We start from the raw sequence: 14,278 nt of genomic DNA, 5'->3' as shown, positions 1-14,278 counted from the left end.
CTTACTTAAATGCAACAACTTCTAGTGGACATGTCAAAAGTTTGTTTTCTGTAGAGATCATACAGAAACAAAGGGAAACCGTCAAGATCTATAGCAGAACAGTCAGCTACACTTTTACTCTTCTCCAGTAGAATTTAATTATCAGTAACTTTTTTTTAACCAATACAGTAAAAATAACCATTATTACTTAATTCTATAGATTTGATGTGAAGTAAGCAAGTAATATCTGTAAAAGAATTTTTAAGTCCTGGTATGTGGAATGCATAAAAAGCAATAAGTTATGTGCCAAATTTTTCTTTGCATTTCAAAACCACAGGCCACATATTCAGATACTCAAAACTACCATGTTTTTATTTTCTAGTAGGCATAGGCTTTATTGGATGCAATCTGTAACTTTTGACATTTTCACTCTGTGCAGAGTAAAGAATGATACAGCTTGTTGCATATAATGTATAGGTACACACAAGTCAGAAGAGAGATAGCAAAACACATTTATCACAATATTTTTTACAGAGGCCATTCAGATTTTACAAGATAAAAAAGATCTCTTTCCCAAGACTGTCCTACATGGAAATGATTCATGATACATCTTCCTCCCCTTAAATATAGCACAATAAACGGCTTCAATGCACAAGTAAATACTGATGAGAAAGAACTTACTGCTCTCATGACATTAAAAAATACCAAGCTGTAGGATGTAGAACGCTGATTGCTTTGCAATTAAGTCAAGAGCAGTTTTTCCATCTGACTTAACGAGAGGAAGTTTATTGATTCTTAGCCACAGTTGGTTTTGAGACCCCTTTTTTGGATACCAAATTGCTCCCACTTTTAGTACATCGAAGTTTGCCTTTAATATTGTCTGTCCTTTGGCTTTGTTCTGATGTCTCAGAACCTCCATTTCACTGCACAATCGGCATTGTTATTATCTCTTTGCACCCTCAAGTAAAGCTCTTTAGCTTTTTTTTTTTTCTTTTAATTATTATTAAATCATCTTGATCTCTAAAGTAGTTGTCAAGGATTAGAAGTAGAGGTCATACATCTGCAAAATGATCACTGTGTACTGAAGTGGTATGATTAAATAAAAGCCTGAAACAGTGTAGATGCTTCTGCACAACAACAATTTTCTCTCAACCTGTTCTGCGCACTGAGAGCTGGACTTCAAGTACCATAGGCGTAGGTCACTGACAATAATCACTTTTTATTTACTTATCAATGTTTACCCCTTTAGCTCTGCTCCAGCTTGTAGCTTTCTTACCAGCTCTTTCAAAAGTTGAAGTGTGTAGGATTCAGTGTTCTTTCACATTTGATAAAATGAATGCTATTGTCTCCCTCTGCAGCAATGGACATATGCATGTGCTTATTTGTTGGAAAATATTTCCATCACAGCAGCACAAAAAAAAATGCATAAAATATACAGGTATGTATATACCCCCATTCCATAGGAAAAAATGTCAAAAGTTTTACAAAGCATGTAGACAATTTCATTTTTTTAATTATCATACCAGTCCAGGAAAAGCAAGGAAAATGAACACATCACAAGGAAAAAGAGGATCCATACTCTAAATCCAGCATTGTTTTTGATGGCCTGTAAGGAAAAGATTATCTTGATTACTCTCACCAGTAAAAAGTACAGTACATATTTCCAAAAAAGACAACCCATGATGACTGTTAGTGGCTTCGGAACAAAAAACAAAGCTGCCATTACTTTCAGGTGAATAAAAGTCAGGCTGGTTGTACCACTTTAGATTTATCACACTATAGCTTCTCACAAAATGTTGAAGTTGGTGATTTAAGAAAATAAATCCAGATCCCAGGTAATAGAAAAACATCCAAAACGTGAAGAACTACGTCAAAATGCGTACATGCTTAAAGGTTAAGTTCCAAAAGTGAAGCTCTGTGATTAATCAGTCTAATATCACTCTAATAAATCTCTTGTGATTTAAAAAATAAATAAAAATCAACACAAAGAAACTGACAACAGCTATTTCTAGAGATTGCTTTAGGACTGTCAAGTATTTCACCCTCAAAGCAAGTAGAGCAAGGAACAACTACAGCAAAATGCAGCAAATATTTTTCTAGGATTCTCCTTCCCAAAATTCAGACTGACAGAAAGGAGGAAACCTGCTTTTCTCTCTCATTTTCCAGATTTTTACATGGAACTCTTCATGTGATATAAACATTAATGAGAGTTAATTTTTTAATGAACTTTTTCTACCGTTTCTCAGCATGGTTTGGGAAATTTATTTCCACCTACAAATATGAAAACAAAAGCAAAAATAATGTAAGTTCATGCCATCTCATGAATGCCAACTTTTTCTATGAACACTGGGACAATCTGTTGACCTGTCTCTACCCTTCCAGTGTCCTATTTAATGTCAAGTGCTTAAGAGTCACACATAGGCATGGTTAAGTGTATGCTAAGTATTACTAAATCTACTGATTTAAGTCCTTAAAAAACAACAACAAAAACAGCATCAGAACTGAAAACTCCCTCACATCTTCCCCATGATCTGCCATACCACCATATCTCTTGGACAGCTGCTGAAAATAATACTCTAAATCTTCCCTACTCTACTCCAAGAAATGTGGAAATAAGTTCCCAAATCAGAAATTTTAAGCACCTAAGTTATGCTTGCTAATGCATGTTTGAGGCACTTTTCAGACTAGCTGAGCAGTAGCTAAACTCAACCTTGAATTACATATTCAATGTGCTTTCAGGAGGAAAAAAAAAAAAAAAGAAAGAACTGAGCCAATTACTCCAGAGGCTAATTTGGGAACTCAGTTTTTATTGAAATCGCAGCTCCTGAAGGAAAGCATCATCTCATTCTAATTAGTAGGATAACGGGACAGATTTGTTTACTAGGTGCATGAGATGCCTTCCGCATGGTAAAGAGACTCTTCTGGTAATGCTTAGCGTTTAACTCCAGTTTCAGCAATTGCAGAATTGTCTTCTGATTATTTTTTTTTAATTAAAAACAAAACAAACAGAAAACCCCACAAAATTTCAGATGAGCTTAAATGCATACCGCACAACCTTCACGTTTAAAAATAGGTAGGGCCAAGCAGATTTCTGCAGACTCATTTAGTTTCAGATCATGGTTAGCAAGACAAGCAGAGTGAAATGTGTAAATTAGCTAAGTGCATTCACAATTTTTTTGAAATCATGTCCTGATTCCCCAATACACACAGTATCATGCATTAACTTTTACATGCTGTTTACAGTAACACTTGGGCAAAACTGAAATTCAGGAGAAAGAAATGAATTGAAAAACACAGCTTAGACATTACCTCTCTTATGTCTTCATTGCCTTCTTTGATATTCTCCGTTGCACCCACAACTAATTGATGGATATTGTCAATATCAGTTTCCTGTTTAAAAAAAAAAAAAAAAAAGAGAAACAGTGACAACGTTTAGAAAGGATTTTGGGAACAAGCAGAACTCAAATATAAAATAAAATCTGGTATTATTAACATCTTAGCTTTATTTATACTTTCTTCAATGATGCAAAGACATAGAGGCAATTAAGTTGCAATTTTTTTAATGTGTTGTTATGAGCCTGAACCGAGGCCACTAAGATCAATAGGAAGTCTCCTGTTTACCCAGCATCAAATCTGGCCTTATTTTTGTTGGCTGTCCTGGAAGAGGTGCTACCATTTACAGAAAATAAGCTATTAAATAATACAGTTAGTAGAACACTAATTTTGAGACAGAGGGATCACTGTAACACACAGCACTTTCCATTCCCAGTATACACTGATACGTAATGGTAGTAATTACCATCTTGATTTTGCTTTTGGAAAAAAAAACAAACAAACCAAAACAAACTTTCCCTTCACATTTGTGCCAAAGTTCGTTACTCTCATGTTTACATCTTGCACAGAACCAAGACCAAAACACCCCCAGGAAAACCTTCAAGCATTAAATTACACTAACCTGTTGCAAGACTTTTTCAGTGAATATCTCTTGCAATCTGGAGATTTCTACCACTTTTCCTTCAATTTGTCTTGGCAAAGAACAGAAATACTCCATTAGAAACTTCTGCAAGCATTTCTCACTGCTACAGCTTTAGACCCTCCAACCTGTTCAACCCAGCAGGCTGTTCAGCAGGCATGGCTCTGTTAGCAGTCTTATGTGGCGGTAAGGTGGGATGTCTGCACTACGGGAACACAACTCCGTGTACACCCCTACAGTTAATTTCCAGGTTTTACATGGAATTGGGCATTCCTGTTTTGTCTCCCCCTCCACCACACCGTTACAATTCCTGCAGCAAGGTGCCCAGCAACAAATGCGTGGATGTTATCCTGATTACGGGACCAGCACATGCAGCAACCTGGCAATAAATGGAAAATGGTACCTGACTTCATCAAACAGATTGTTCATTTCTCCAACAAGCCTCTGGTTCTCCTGTTCAAACTGCAAGAGAGGGGAAAAAAAAAAGTCTTGTTAGAGTTCACAAGCTTGGACTTAGTGAACTTTCCTCAGCCCTCAGCCCCAGCAAAGCTACCTTCACCTTCCTTTACAAAGATCTCCAAGGATGACTACCATTAGCTTCAGTGAACAATATGAGCCTGCACATTTATCATTCATCATATTTATCATTAACATCATAGTGTTATCATTCTAACACTTGTCAATTATCTTCCCATTATGAACCAAACCCCAAAATAATTTGCAGATTTTGCTCTAGTTCTCTGCACTAAGCAAAAATGTAGAGGATGAATTTTGTCCTTTCTTATTTTAAAAATTTGAGTGGGGAAAGCTCTCATAGCATGTGACACCTTTACACCATCATGCACTTTATTCATGTTCTACCCATGGCACAAAGTTAACAGCTTGCAGATTTTGCTGTAATATGAAATATTTTGATGTCTACTACTTCGTACTTTACCAATGCATTGGCTTGATTTATTCCAGCCAGCCTCTTTCATTTAGAACTACAATTTTGGCACTACATTTTTCAAATGTGCGAGCACAAACACAAAACCTCATACAGGAAAACAAGCTTTGATTTTCTAGATATACTTCCCTGTCAGATCATTTGGGATTCAATGTGGAACGAACTATGGTGCAGCAAGTACGGTGACAAGATTTGCTTTAGATACGCTGCTAGAATACATCTGAGAAAGGCATCACATCATAACAGTTAGTTGGAAGCAGCATTGTAAGGGCTGTATTTTAAACAGGACCCATTACCACATTCTAAGGTGGGTGCCTAAATCAATGAGCTCGATCATTTCCAGGTGCCTAAATCAATGAGCTCGATCCTGCCACCTTGCCAGCCAGACACAGGAACGAGCCCCACAGTGTGCTGCTCCCAACTCCCCAGGCTCTCAGGTGTGGGCAATGCGCTCAGATCGCTGCCTCCTGCCCCTGCCAAAAGGTTCCTGCCAACAGAGTACCTTGTCCTGAAGGGGTCACAACTACCCTTCTGGTTGGACAGTGGGGAAGGTTAGTCAAGGTATTCTACCAATTAATTCCCCACAAGCAAAAGCTCAGTACCAGTTGGACATGTGTGGTATTTGCACGTTCCTCACAAAGCTAGGAAAGCCCTGTCTCTGCCACTGCACAGAAGTAGCACCCAGGATACATTTATCCTGAAATTATTACCCACTACGTGCCTCTGACAAGCCTCATTTCTAAATCCTGAGTGATATATGCAGCAGCCTGAATACCAGAAAACAGGATTAAAAATCCAAAGGATGTGACACTGGCACTGTGCAAGACAGCAAGCCCAGTTCTAATGCAGTTAATCTACTTATTTCAAACTAGACTACATAACACTTCTGGATTTCGGTGTAATTCAATCAAGTTACAATTTCATTAGCAGTATACAGGCAGCATTCCTCTCAGTCACCTTGCGAGGTCTCATTATCCTTCTTGGGACAAAGCAGTGCATTGTCAGAGATGAAAACAGCAGCAGAGCAGCACTGCTTACAGATCAGACCCTGTTTCCAGTCTGTGCAGTAGTAATTGCTCACCACCTGAGCAAAGGCCCAACGCTTGAACTTGCAAGAAAATGTCTTGATGCCCAGAGAATACAGTAAGTATTTGAAAGGATCTGTTATCTTTTGAAAAAAAAATGAAGGAAGGAGAAGAAAAAATAATGTCTGAATCGCAGAGAATTAACAATAACAAAGGGGGTAGTGCTGCATAACTGGAAGGCAAATGAGCTTTTAGAACAGTAATACTGAAGTAGCTAAAAATGAAGTACCTAATATTTCAAGGTAATTTAAGTAACAACGCGGTTCATCATTAGGATGCAACATGTAAATTGGTGGCTAGTTCATACAGGTCATCTGACCCACAGCTTACTTCACAGAGCCAATCTCTAGGAGTAACTAATTTACTGTTATTAGACTGCTATGTTTGGTGACTATATATTACAGAATCACAGAATTTCTAGGTTGGAAGAGACCTCAAGATCATCGAGTCCAACCTCTGACCTAACGCTAACAGTCCCCACTAAACCATATCCCTAAGCTCTACATCTAAACGTCTTTTAAAGACTTCCAGGGATGGTGACTCCACCACTTCCCTGGGCAGCCTGTTCCAGTGTCTAACAACCCTTTCAGTAAAGAAGTTCTTCCTAACATCCAACCTAAAACTCCCCTGGCACAACTTAAGCCCATTCCCCCTCGTCCTGTCACCAGGCACGTGGGAGAACAGACCAACCCCCACCTCGCTACAGCCTCCCTTGAGGTACCTATAGAGAGCGATAAGGTCGCCCCTGAGCCTCCTCTTCTCCAGGCTGAACAAGCCCAGCTCCCTCAGCTGCTCCTCGTAGGACTTGTTCTCCAGGCCCCTCACCAGCTTCGTCGCCCTTCTCTGCACCCGCTCAAGCACCTCAATGTCCTTCTTGTAGCGAGGGGCCCAAAACTGAACACAGTACTCGAGGTGCGGCCTCACCAGAGCTGAGTACAGGGGGACGATCACCTCCCTAGCCCTGCTGGTCACACTGTTCCTGATACAAGCCAGGATACCGTTGGCCTTCTTGGCCACCTGAGCGCACTGCTGGCTCATATTCAGCCGACTATCCACCATCACTCCCAGGTCCTTCTCTGCCTGGCAGCTCTCCAACCATTCCTCTCCCAGCCTGTAGCTCTGCTTGGGGTTATTGCGCCCCAGGTGCAGGACCCGGCACTTGGCCTTGTTGAACTTCATGCAGTTGACCTCAGCCCATCGGTGCAGCCTATCCAGATCCTCCTGCAGAGCTTTCCTACCCTCAAGCAGATCAACACACGTGCATAGCTTGGTGTCATCTGCAAACTTACTGAGGGTGCACTCAATGCCCTCGTCCAGATCATCAATGAAGATATTAAAGAGGACCGGCCCCAGCACCGAGCCCTGGGGGATGCCACTATTGTGACATCCTCCCTGCCCCAATCATTTCATCAGCATCTCTAGCCCGATTCTTTTAAGATCTTCCTTGTACAGCTTGTTCACCTCCTTGTACATGTTGTTCCACATGATGATTTACGCATTCTGTTAAATGATCAAAAATATTCTGCCATATCTAATACTTTCATAATACCTACAGAGAGAAAGAAAAAGATAAGTGTACAAGAGTTGGACTCAATGGTCCTCATGGGTCCCTTCCAGCTCAGGATGTTCTGATTCCACTTGGGGTACAGCGGAAGACCTAGAGGAGCCGTGGAAGGATTTGTCTTGCTCCTATCTCTCCCCGAGTACACAGTCCTGTACACAAGCTGCTGCTCGTCTGGTTTCATGGGATGACATTTTAGCTCCCTGACCACTTTTTTCCTGAGTTTTCTACTAAATCAGTAAACTGAATCTCACCACAGGAGCACACGGTACAGCTGAACCAAGGGAGAGCTGACAGCAGGAGCTGAGAAGGACTTCTAAACTGCCACAGAGTAACAGAAAAGAGGGGAAAAAAAAGAAAAAAGGCAAGCCACCTGTCATACCCATCACCTTCATCCCCTCCTTCTCACAACCCACACCATCTCTGCTGTGTCCCATGCTTCATGCTGTAACATTTCTCATCTCGCTTCAGTCCCACCAGGCCCTCAGAGAAGCACTACCTGACTCCTTACTGACCGCAAACTACAGGTAGAGCTGCGTGACCTAGGGGAACACGGTTATGGTTAAAAAACAGAAATTTGTTACTGGTGAGTGTGAAATGACACCTGTTTTAACAGGGTAACAGTCTCTGAGAAAATGGTTTAGTCTTCTAGCAGGCAGTCTACATAATAATAATAATAATAAAAAAGTTTTTCCTATTTCTTTTAAAATACACCTTTCTGTACTAGAGGTTCACTAGCTGCCTGGTTGGCAAGAACAGCTTGCTTTTCTTGGTTAAAGAACTAAAGAAAGTCCAAGATCCCTGATGCTATCATGCACCGTAACTTCCACTGTGGGGCCGAGTCCTCAAGGCAGGAGCCCAGCCCCGTGGGACTGGTGTGGGACAGCGAGGAACATAATGCACAGTTCTCTGAAGCCCCACTGATGCCCACCCTAAAGATTCAATGGTTCTGCTAAATACAAAAGTACCGGTGTTACGGTACTCTGGAGTGTCATTATCACTGCTGTCTGTGGCATCTCTACAGAGCAGAGCATTTGTTAAAATACTAATGCAGTGATACGTGCTGCACAGCAGCACGTGGTTAATGGTGTCTCACCACTCCTTTACGTTGACCCCGCTGTAAGTCTCTGGTTTTAGGGGATTCACTTCAGAACAAAGCCAAGGAACGGGGCAATAAAATGGATCCATGAGCTTTAGCACGGAGCTGACTGCACAGACATTAAGTGACTATGTGGAGCCACCAAGCTGTAATTGGTTTCCTGACTTCTGTACGAATAAGTATTTCTCCACAAATATTCATCATAAAAAAAATCCCTATTCTGCTGTCTTAGCAGAATTGAGATGATAATTAATTTAGGAGGCAAATTTTCAATAAAGAAACAGTGAATGCTTTTAATCCCTTACAAATAGCACAAATCCACTTGAGAAAGTACTATTTAAAAAACCCTTTGATATTTGAAATCCTCCACTGGCACAGATTGCTTTTTAAAGTGCTAAATAGCCTTTGCAATTTGAAATTAGGGCTGAGGGACGGCACGGCTCCGACAGCAGCAAGATGTGGTGACACAGCCAAGTGAACAAGAGGTGAGAACAGAAGGACACGTCACCTATCATGTGTCACAAAGGGATTTACATGATGTGAACATACAGCAAGCTCTAGCAATCAGTACAGCTCAACGATTTATGGCTTGTTAAAGAAGCCTTTTTTATGGCAGTGACATATTCTGCTACCAAGATATAAAGTGACTGCTTAAGACATTTCTCAAAGCCTAATGCATTGAAAGAATCACAGTTCTGTTTTGTTATCCCATGAGATAAATCATGAAATGTACTATACCTGAACTAAAGACAAAAAAAAACAAGATAAAAAGTCAGAAAGCTGTAGATTTTCACAGCTCATACAGCAGAACCACATTTTCCCCACCCTACACAACCACAAGACATACGCTCACAACAACTATGAAAACATTCACATACCTGTGCACAGAGTTATAGAGTGAAATTTACTGTGCAAATCACACAACAGCCTGCGACTGATGTAAAGAACTCTTTGGGTAGAATACTGAAATAAGTTGCTGCTGTAACAACATGGTAGTGCTTTAATTCATTATTTTATCCACAGGAAGGATCACGGAACCATGAGTGAGAATTGTTCGGTACAATTTGACGCAACGCATTCCAATTTAAAAATCAATACAGCAGTTTCTTACACTTTAACCTACCCTCTTCTGAGAACTGCTAGGGTTTCTTTTAGTAACTTAAATGGAGTTGGTCCACTCTTTGCAAATCAAATGTTTAAAAAGTAGAAATTAACTTCTCAGTAACAGCAAACATAATGCAGAGGATAAATAATTAGTCCTTTTAGCGGCACAATTTCCGAAAGCTGTAAAGGTTCACTAAGAGTTCCTAAAGACCCTTAAATTCCTGCATTAAAAGCACAATAAAGTCATTAAGTATTGCATATTACTAGGAAGTATTTACTTAAGCAATGAATAAAATCAGTGCACTTTCAAGTACTCAAATTATGTCCCAGTTACACCTATAATTTACACCTTGGATCCAAATTTACACAAAAATTAGAATAATGGCTTCCAGTGGCATTGAAGTCCATTAGGAGCAAGGTTACACAGTATCCAACTTCTACTAATAAAGGTCAACACGTAGCTATAACTTGAAAATACACTGAAAGCAGTCTTGCTGTGGAATAGTCACTACATACATCCCTAGTCTTTGCAAACTATAGTGTTCCTAAACCCTAAAAAATTAAAAAAAAAATCTTTTTAGGTCCACAGAGCAGAATAATGGCTTGCTCAGCTTTGAGTATCAACATATTACTAGCAAAGTTTACATTTGAAAACCTGTTGTGCACACATACGTATATACAACTCCTGATTTACACTGCAGCAACCCCAATATATGCAATCCAATCCAACTGTAAAAAATTACCTGACAAGAAATTACCTCCATCAATGTCATTAACTATAACTAGAATCAAGCAGCTCGCTTCCTACTTGGCAACTTACTGGTGGAGAAAGAAAAACTATCTATATTAACAGTGCCATGAATGCTGACTCACTTCTTTTTTAAGTCTTAATCAAAGTATACTCCTTCCAAGGTATAATAACATGGAAGCAACCGATGCTTGTTAGCTTTCAGCAGAGGTGAAAATGTATTCTGTATTTCTTCATAACTGCCAGAATCATAGATTTATGCTTACTATAAGAAGAATCATAGAAACCATAGTAAAAAATAATAACACAAACCATAGCATGGGAGAGGTCTGAAAGGACAACGATTAATAATGCATTTTTTGTCTAATGGTTTTCCCCTAGAAAGAGCTGGGCAAATGCCTTGCAATAAGCAGTTCAGGACTGAAGGACTTCTGGGCTCCTGAATCTCCAAGTATTAAACTATAAACGTAGATTTTTGTGTTACTTTGGCATGGAACCATTCCACTTCACGAGACAATAAAGAGAACTTATTCCAGGGAAGAAAAAAAAAAAAAAAAAAAGAAAAAGTCCCAGGTTATCTCCAGGTTATCTTCCTTCACTCAATAACAGAAATAGAACAAAACTCACAGATCTAACAACTCACGTAAGTCGTGAAGTGTGCTGGGCCTTACTCTAAAAAGGATAAAGGGATGCAGTCATTCCCAAAGAAAGAAATGCATTCATTCCCAAAGAACCGCGGCAAAGGCTGTAGCACACTTAAAACTTACTAGAGCGCGAGGCTCACAAAATGCAGCCTAACATTTAGCAGTCAGTTATTAGCAAGCACTTTCAGAGTTATCACCTCTGATGCTTGTTACCTCCTGATCCTCTGGAAGCTTACACCAAGGGGGCTAATAATGTGGTCCCTGAACACAGAAAAACAAAGGTATGTGACAAATTCTGTTTAGAGAGAAAACACAAAGCAGGAATAAGCCTTCTGATTTCAGACTGGTGCTCAAGAACAATGTGATAACATCAGGAGCAGCCTCTGAAGAGCCTTTTCCCTTTGACAAACCAAAACCATACCATAATTATATGCAACTTACTCATCTCTGACGGGAAGTGATGCTTGCTCTGTTTGGGAATATCTCTAATCATTGCCAAGGAAGCCTCAGATATTCATGATGCAGCAGCCCTGTGCTGCAGCACACCATGTTGAAAACTCTATGGCCACTGGCTACTTGTAAGAAGTTTTTCTTTCTTTATATGAAACAATACAACGTGTGCTAATACAAAGAGAATCTGGAGCCACATTCAAAACAAGAAATTGTAGGAACATCAAAAAGCCTAACAGGTTGTCAGCAATCACTTACGTCAAACTTTGTAGCATATCAGTTCAATTGCAAACAGAATTGGAACAAACAATACATAAAACTGCTGATAGTGGGGGATATACAGGAAAGCTAAAAATACATGAGGTTCTGCTGTGACTGAAAGCCTGTAGTTATTCCTTCTAATAAAATCAATGTGATTTTGATCAACCTAAAAAAGAAGAATAAAATGAAATACAGCTATTTGTGTACTAGAAGTAGTCCAAGTCAAAAACAGCCACTCACAAAATCTTTATTGTTCATAATTTTTTAATGCATTCCCGATGCTGCCTTCACTTCCACTGTCTCCTGACTAAGAAAGCATTTCATAATTATATTTTTTAAAAAATATTTTCTCTTTCAAAGGGCACTTCCAATTGCTGAGAAAATAGTTGGTATTAATGTCATGGCTGCATGCAAATATTTTGCGACTTTATATATTAGCAGCTCCCAGAAGAACCAGGAAGCCATGTATAAAGGCATATCTTGTCGTGGCATTATTCTGCATAAAATGGAAGTTGTAAATGAACTTGGGTGAATTTGGATACAAATGGATACAGCAGAAAATATAATAAAATGGCCAGTAATGCTAAAGATACACTTACCATTTGTATTTCCTCAGGTGACAGTTCATCTTCACCTTTGCCATCTCCCCACAATCCAAGGTTAGACTGAGCATCAGGCAGACTCCTGTCTGTACAAGAACCACCAAAAGCTTGAGACAATGCAGGGCACCGAACGGTGAAGTAAAAAACATTTTTCATGATTTCAGAATTCCAATGAAATCGTTAATGTCTCATTTCCTACTAACCAAGATTCACCATATAGTTACAGCACAAGATTACACCAATAACCTTTAACTCCTGAACTGGGACAGAGGTATACACGTTTAATTATGTGAACTATGAGAAGTTGCACTAAAATATTGACAGCAAAACACGTAAAATAACTCACAACACACTAAGACTTGTTAGGGCAGAAAATACAATCACATTTGAATTGTAACAAGAACACACAATTTTCAAAATGACAGCCTGTACGCAAGGCTATTATCTTCCACTGAGATTTGACAGAACCACCAGCTCCTCATTCCTCAGAAAGTAAGCACAGACTCTCATAGATTTTTTGAGCTAAGTTTGTTGGACAAACACTGTTCAAACTGCATAACACAATGCATATCCTACAGCACTCTGTGCAAGGGGTCCTCCTTCATGTAACAGGAGTCAGATCTGAACCCACAAACTTGCCGCATCGTAGCTGCTCCATTGATTTCAACAGCACTTTCCCTTTGATTAAAGCTAACCATCTTCATAAATCTTAGCAGGAGTTGGGCATAAAACATCTTGAATGGCTATTTCTAGGATATTTTTCCCTCTAGAAGATTTATTTTTAGGCTTAATTATATACTTCTAATTATAGACTAAGAAGTTAGAATAGGAAAGAAAAGAAACTGTACAGCAGGAACCTACTGTTTCTGAAGCTGTTCTAGCATCAGTGCTTAAAATCCTAATGATAATGCTGCAAACTTGAGAAGGCCTTCTTCCCCACTGGCTGTGGCATTTATACAAAACCCAAAATAGAGAGAGATTTGTACCAACACTGAACAGATTCCAAGCTGAACTGCTTTGACTTATCAGATGCACGCTGCAAATTAAAATACACTAAGGTTTAGTGCATTTTATAGATTTTATAGACTCTTTCATAGATTTCAGACTTCCTGAGAGACTTCAGACTTTATCCCAGTTGTTCATGTGTTGTTTTTGTTTTTACGGCATTTTTAAGTGTATTTTTATTTGCTTTACTATAATTTTCTAAACCTACATTTTTTTTCAATTGCATAAGCAGCACTGAGGCATCATCATTCTGATCTTCTATTGGGAAGCCCCTGAATGGGGTAGCCCTATTTATGAACAAATATATTAAAAGTATTCTAAGAAGAATTTCTCCCCTTTTATTCTTCATTAGAATATTTGTGAAAACTCTTGAAAAATAAGTAAGAGTATTGTTGCGTGCATCTCCTTTACACATGTATATTCGATTCCCACCAACCAAACCAGGATGACAATGTCAAACCAAACAGTGATAATGTTATAAATGAGGGCTATGGGTAAGGCATACAGTCTTTAAAATGAATAATTAAATAAATAAAATCTGCTCTTTCTTACAAGTAGTAAGGAAGAAAAACAAGAGCATTTCTAAATATTATTTAGAAAGAATTCAACTCAACGTTTTCCACTGGACATCATTAGTATTTCCAATCTGTTTCACAGAGACACGAAGTTATTTGTTTAGATAATCAATACATTTACATTATATTGAAACTAGAATGACATATTTACTGGATTCAAAGAAAAGAAGATAATTAGTTTATGGAGCTAAGAAATAAGATGTATTCCTATTTTATCCCAGAGGAACCAATTACTTTCAGACACTG

The 14,278-nt window shown here is 39.0% G+C and overlaps 1 protein-coding gene across 2 annotated transcripts in view; it reads right to left on the bottom strand.

Annotated features, from left to right (window-relative positions):
• Positions 1-324: 324 nt before the first annotated feature.
• The window catches only part of STX18 (syntaxin 18), a 66,486-nt gene continuing 52,532 nt past the window's right edge, over positions 325-14,278 (bottom strand). Inside the window, exons 7-12 of one of the 2 annotated variants that reach the window (XR_014692286.1) lie at positions 12,450-12,538; positions 4,356-4,414; positions 3,935-4,004; positions 3,289-3,369; positions 588-1,585; positions 325-545 (exon numbers count right to left, since the gene is read on the bottom strand). Coding sequence is in view for 1 of the 2 variants with exons in the window: in XM_084516834.1 (XP_084372960.1) it covers positions 1,490-1,585; positions 3,289-3,369; positions 3,935-4,004; positions 4,356-4,414; positions 12,450-12,538 (395 nt within the window). In the remaining variant the exon portion in view is untranslated. Of the gene's footprint in view, positions 1,586-3,288; positions 3,370-3,934; positions 4,005-4,355; positions 4,415-12,449; positions 12,539-14,278 lie in introns of both variants that reach the window. The other variant, XM_084516834.1, reaches the window with a different exon arrangement.

Source organism: Aythya ferina, assembly GCF_964211825.1.
Source record: "Aythya ferina genome assembly, chromosome: 4".
Taxonomy (NCBI): domain Eukaryota; kingdom Metazoa; phylum Chordata; class Aves; order Anseriformes; family Anatidae; genus Aythya; species Aythya ferina.
This window is presented reverse-complemented; position numbering and strand designations above follow the sequence as displayed.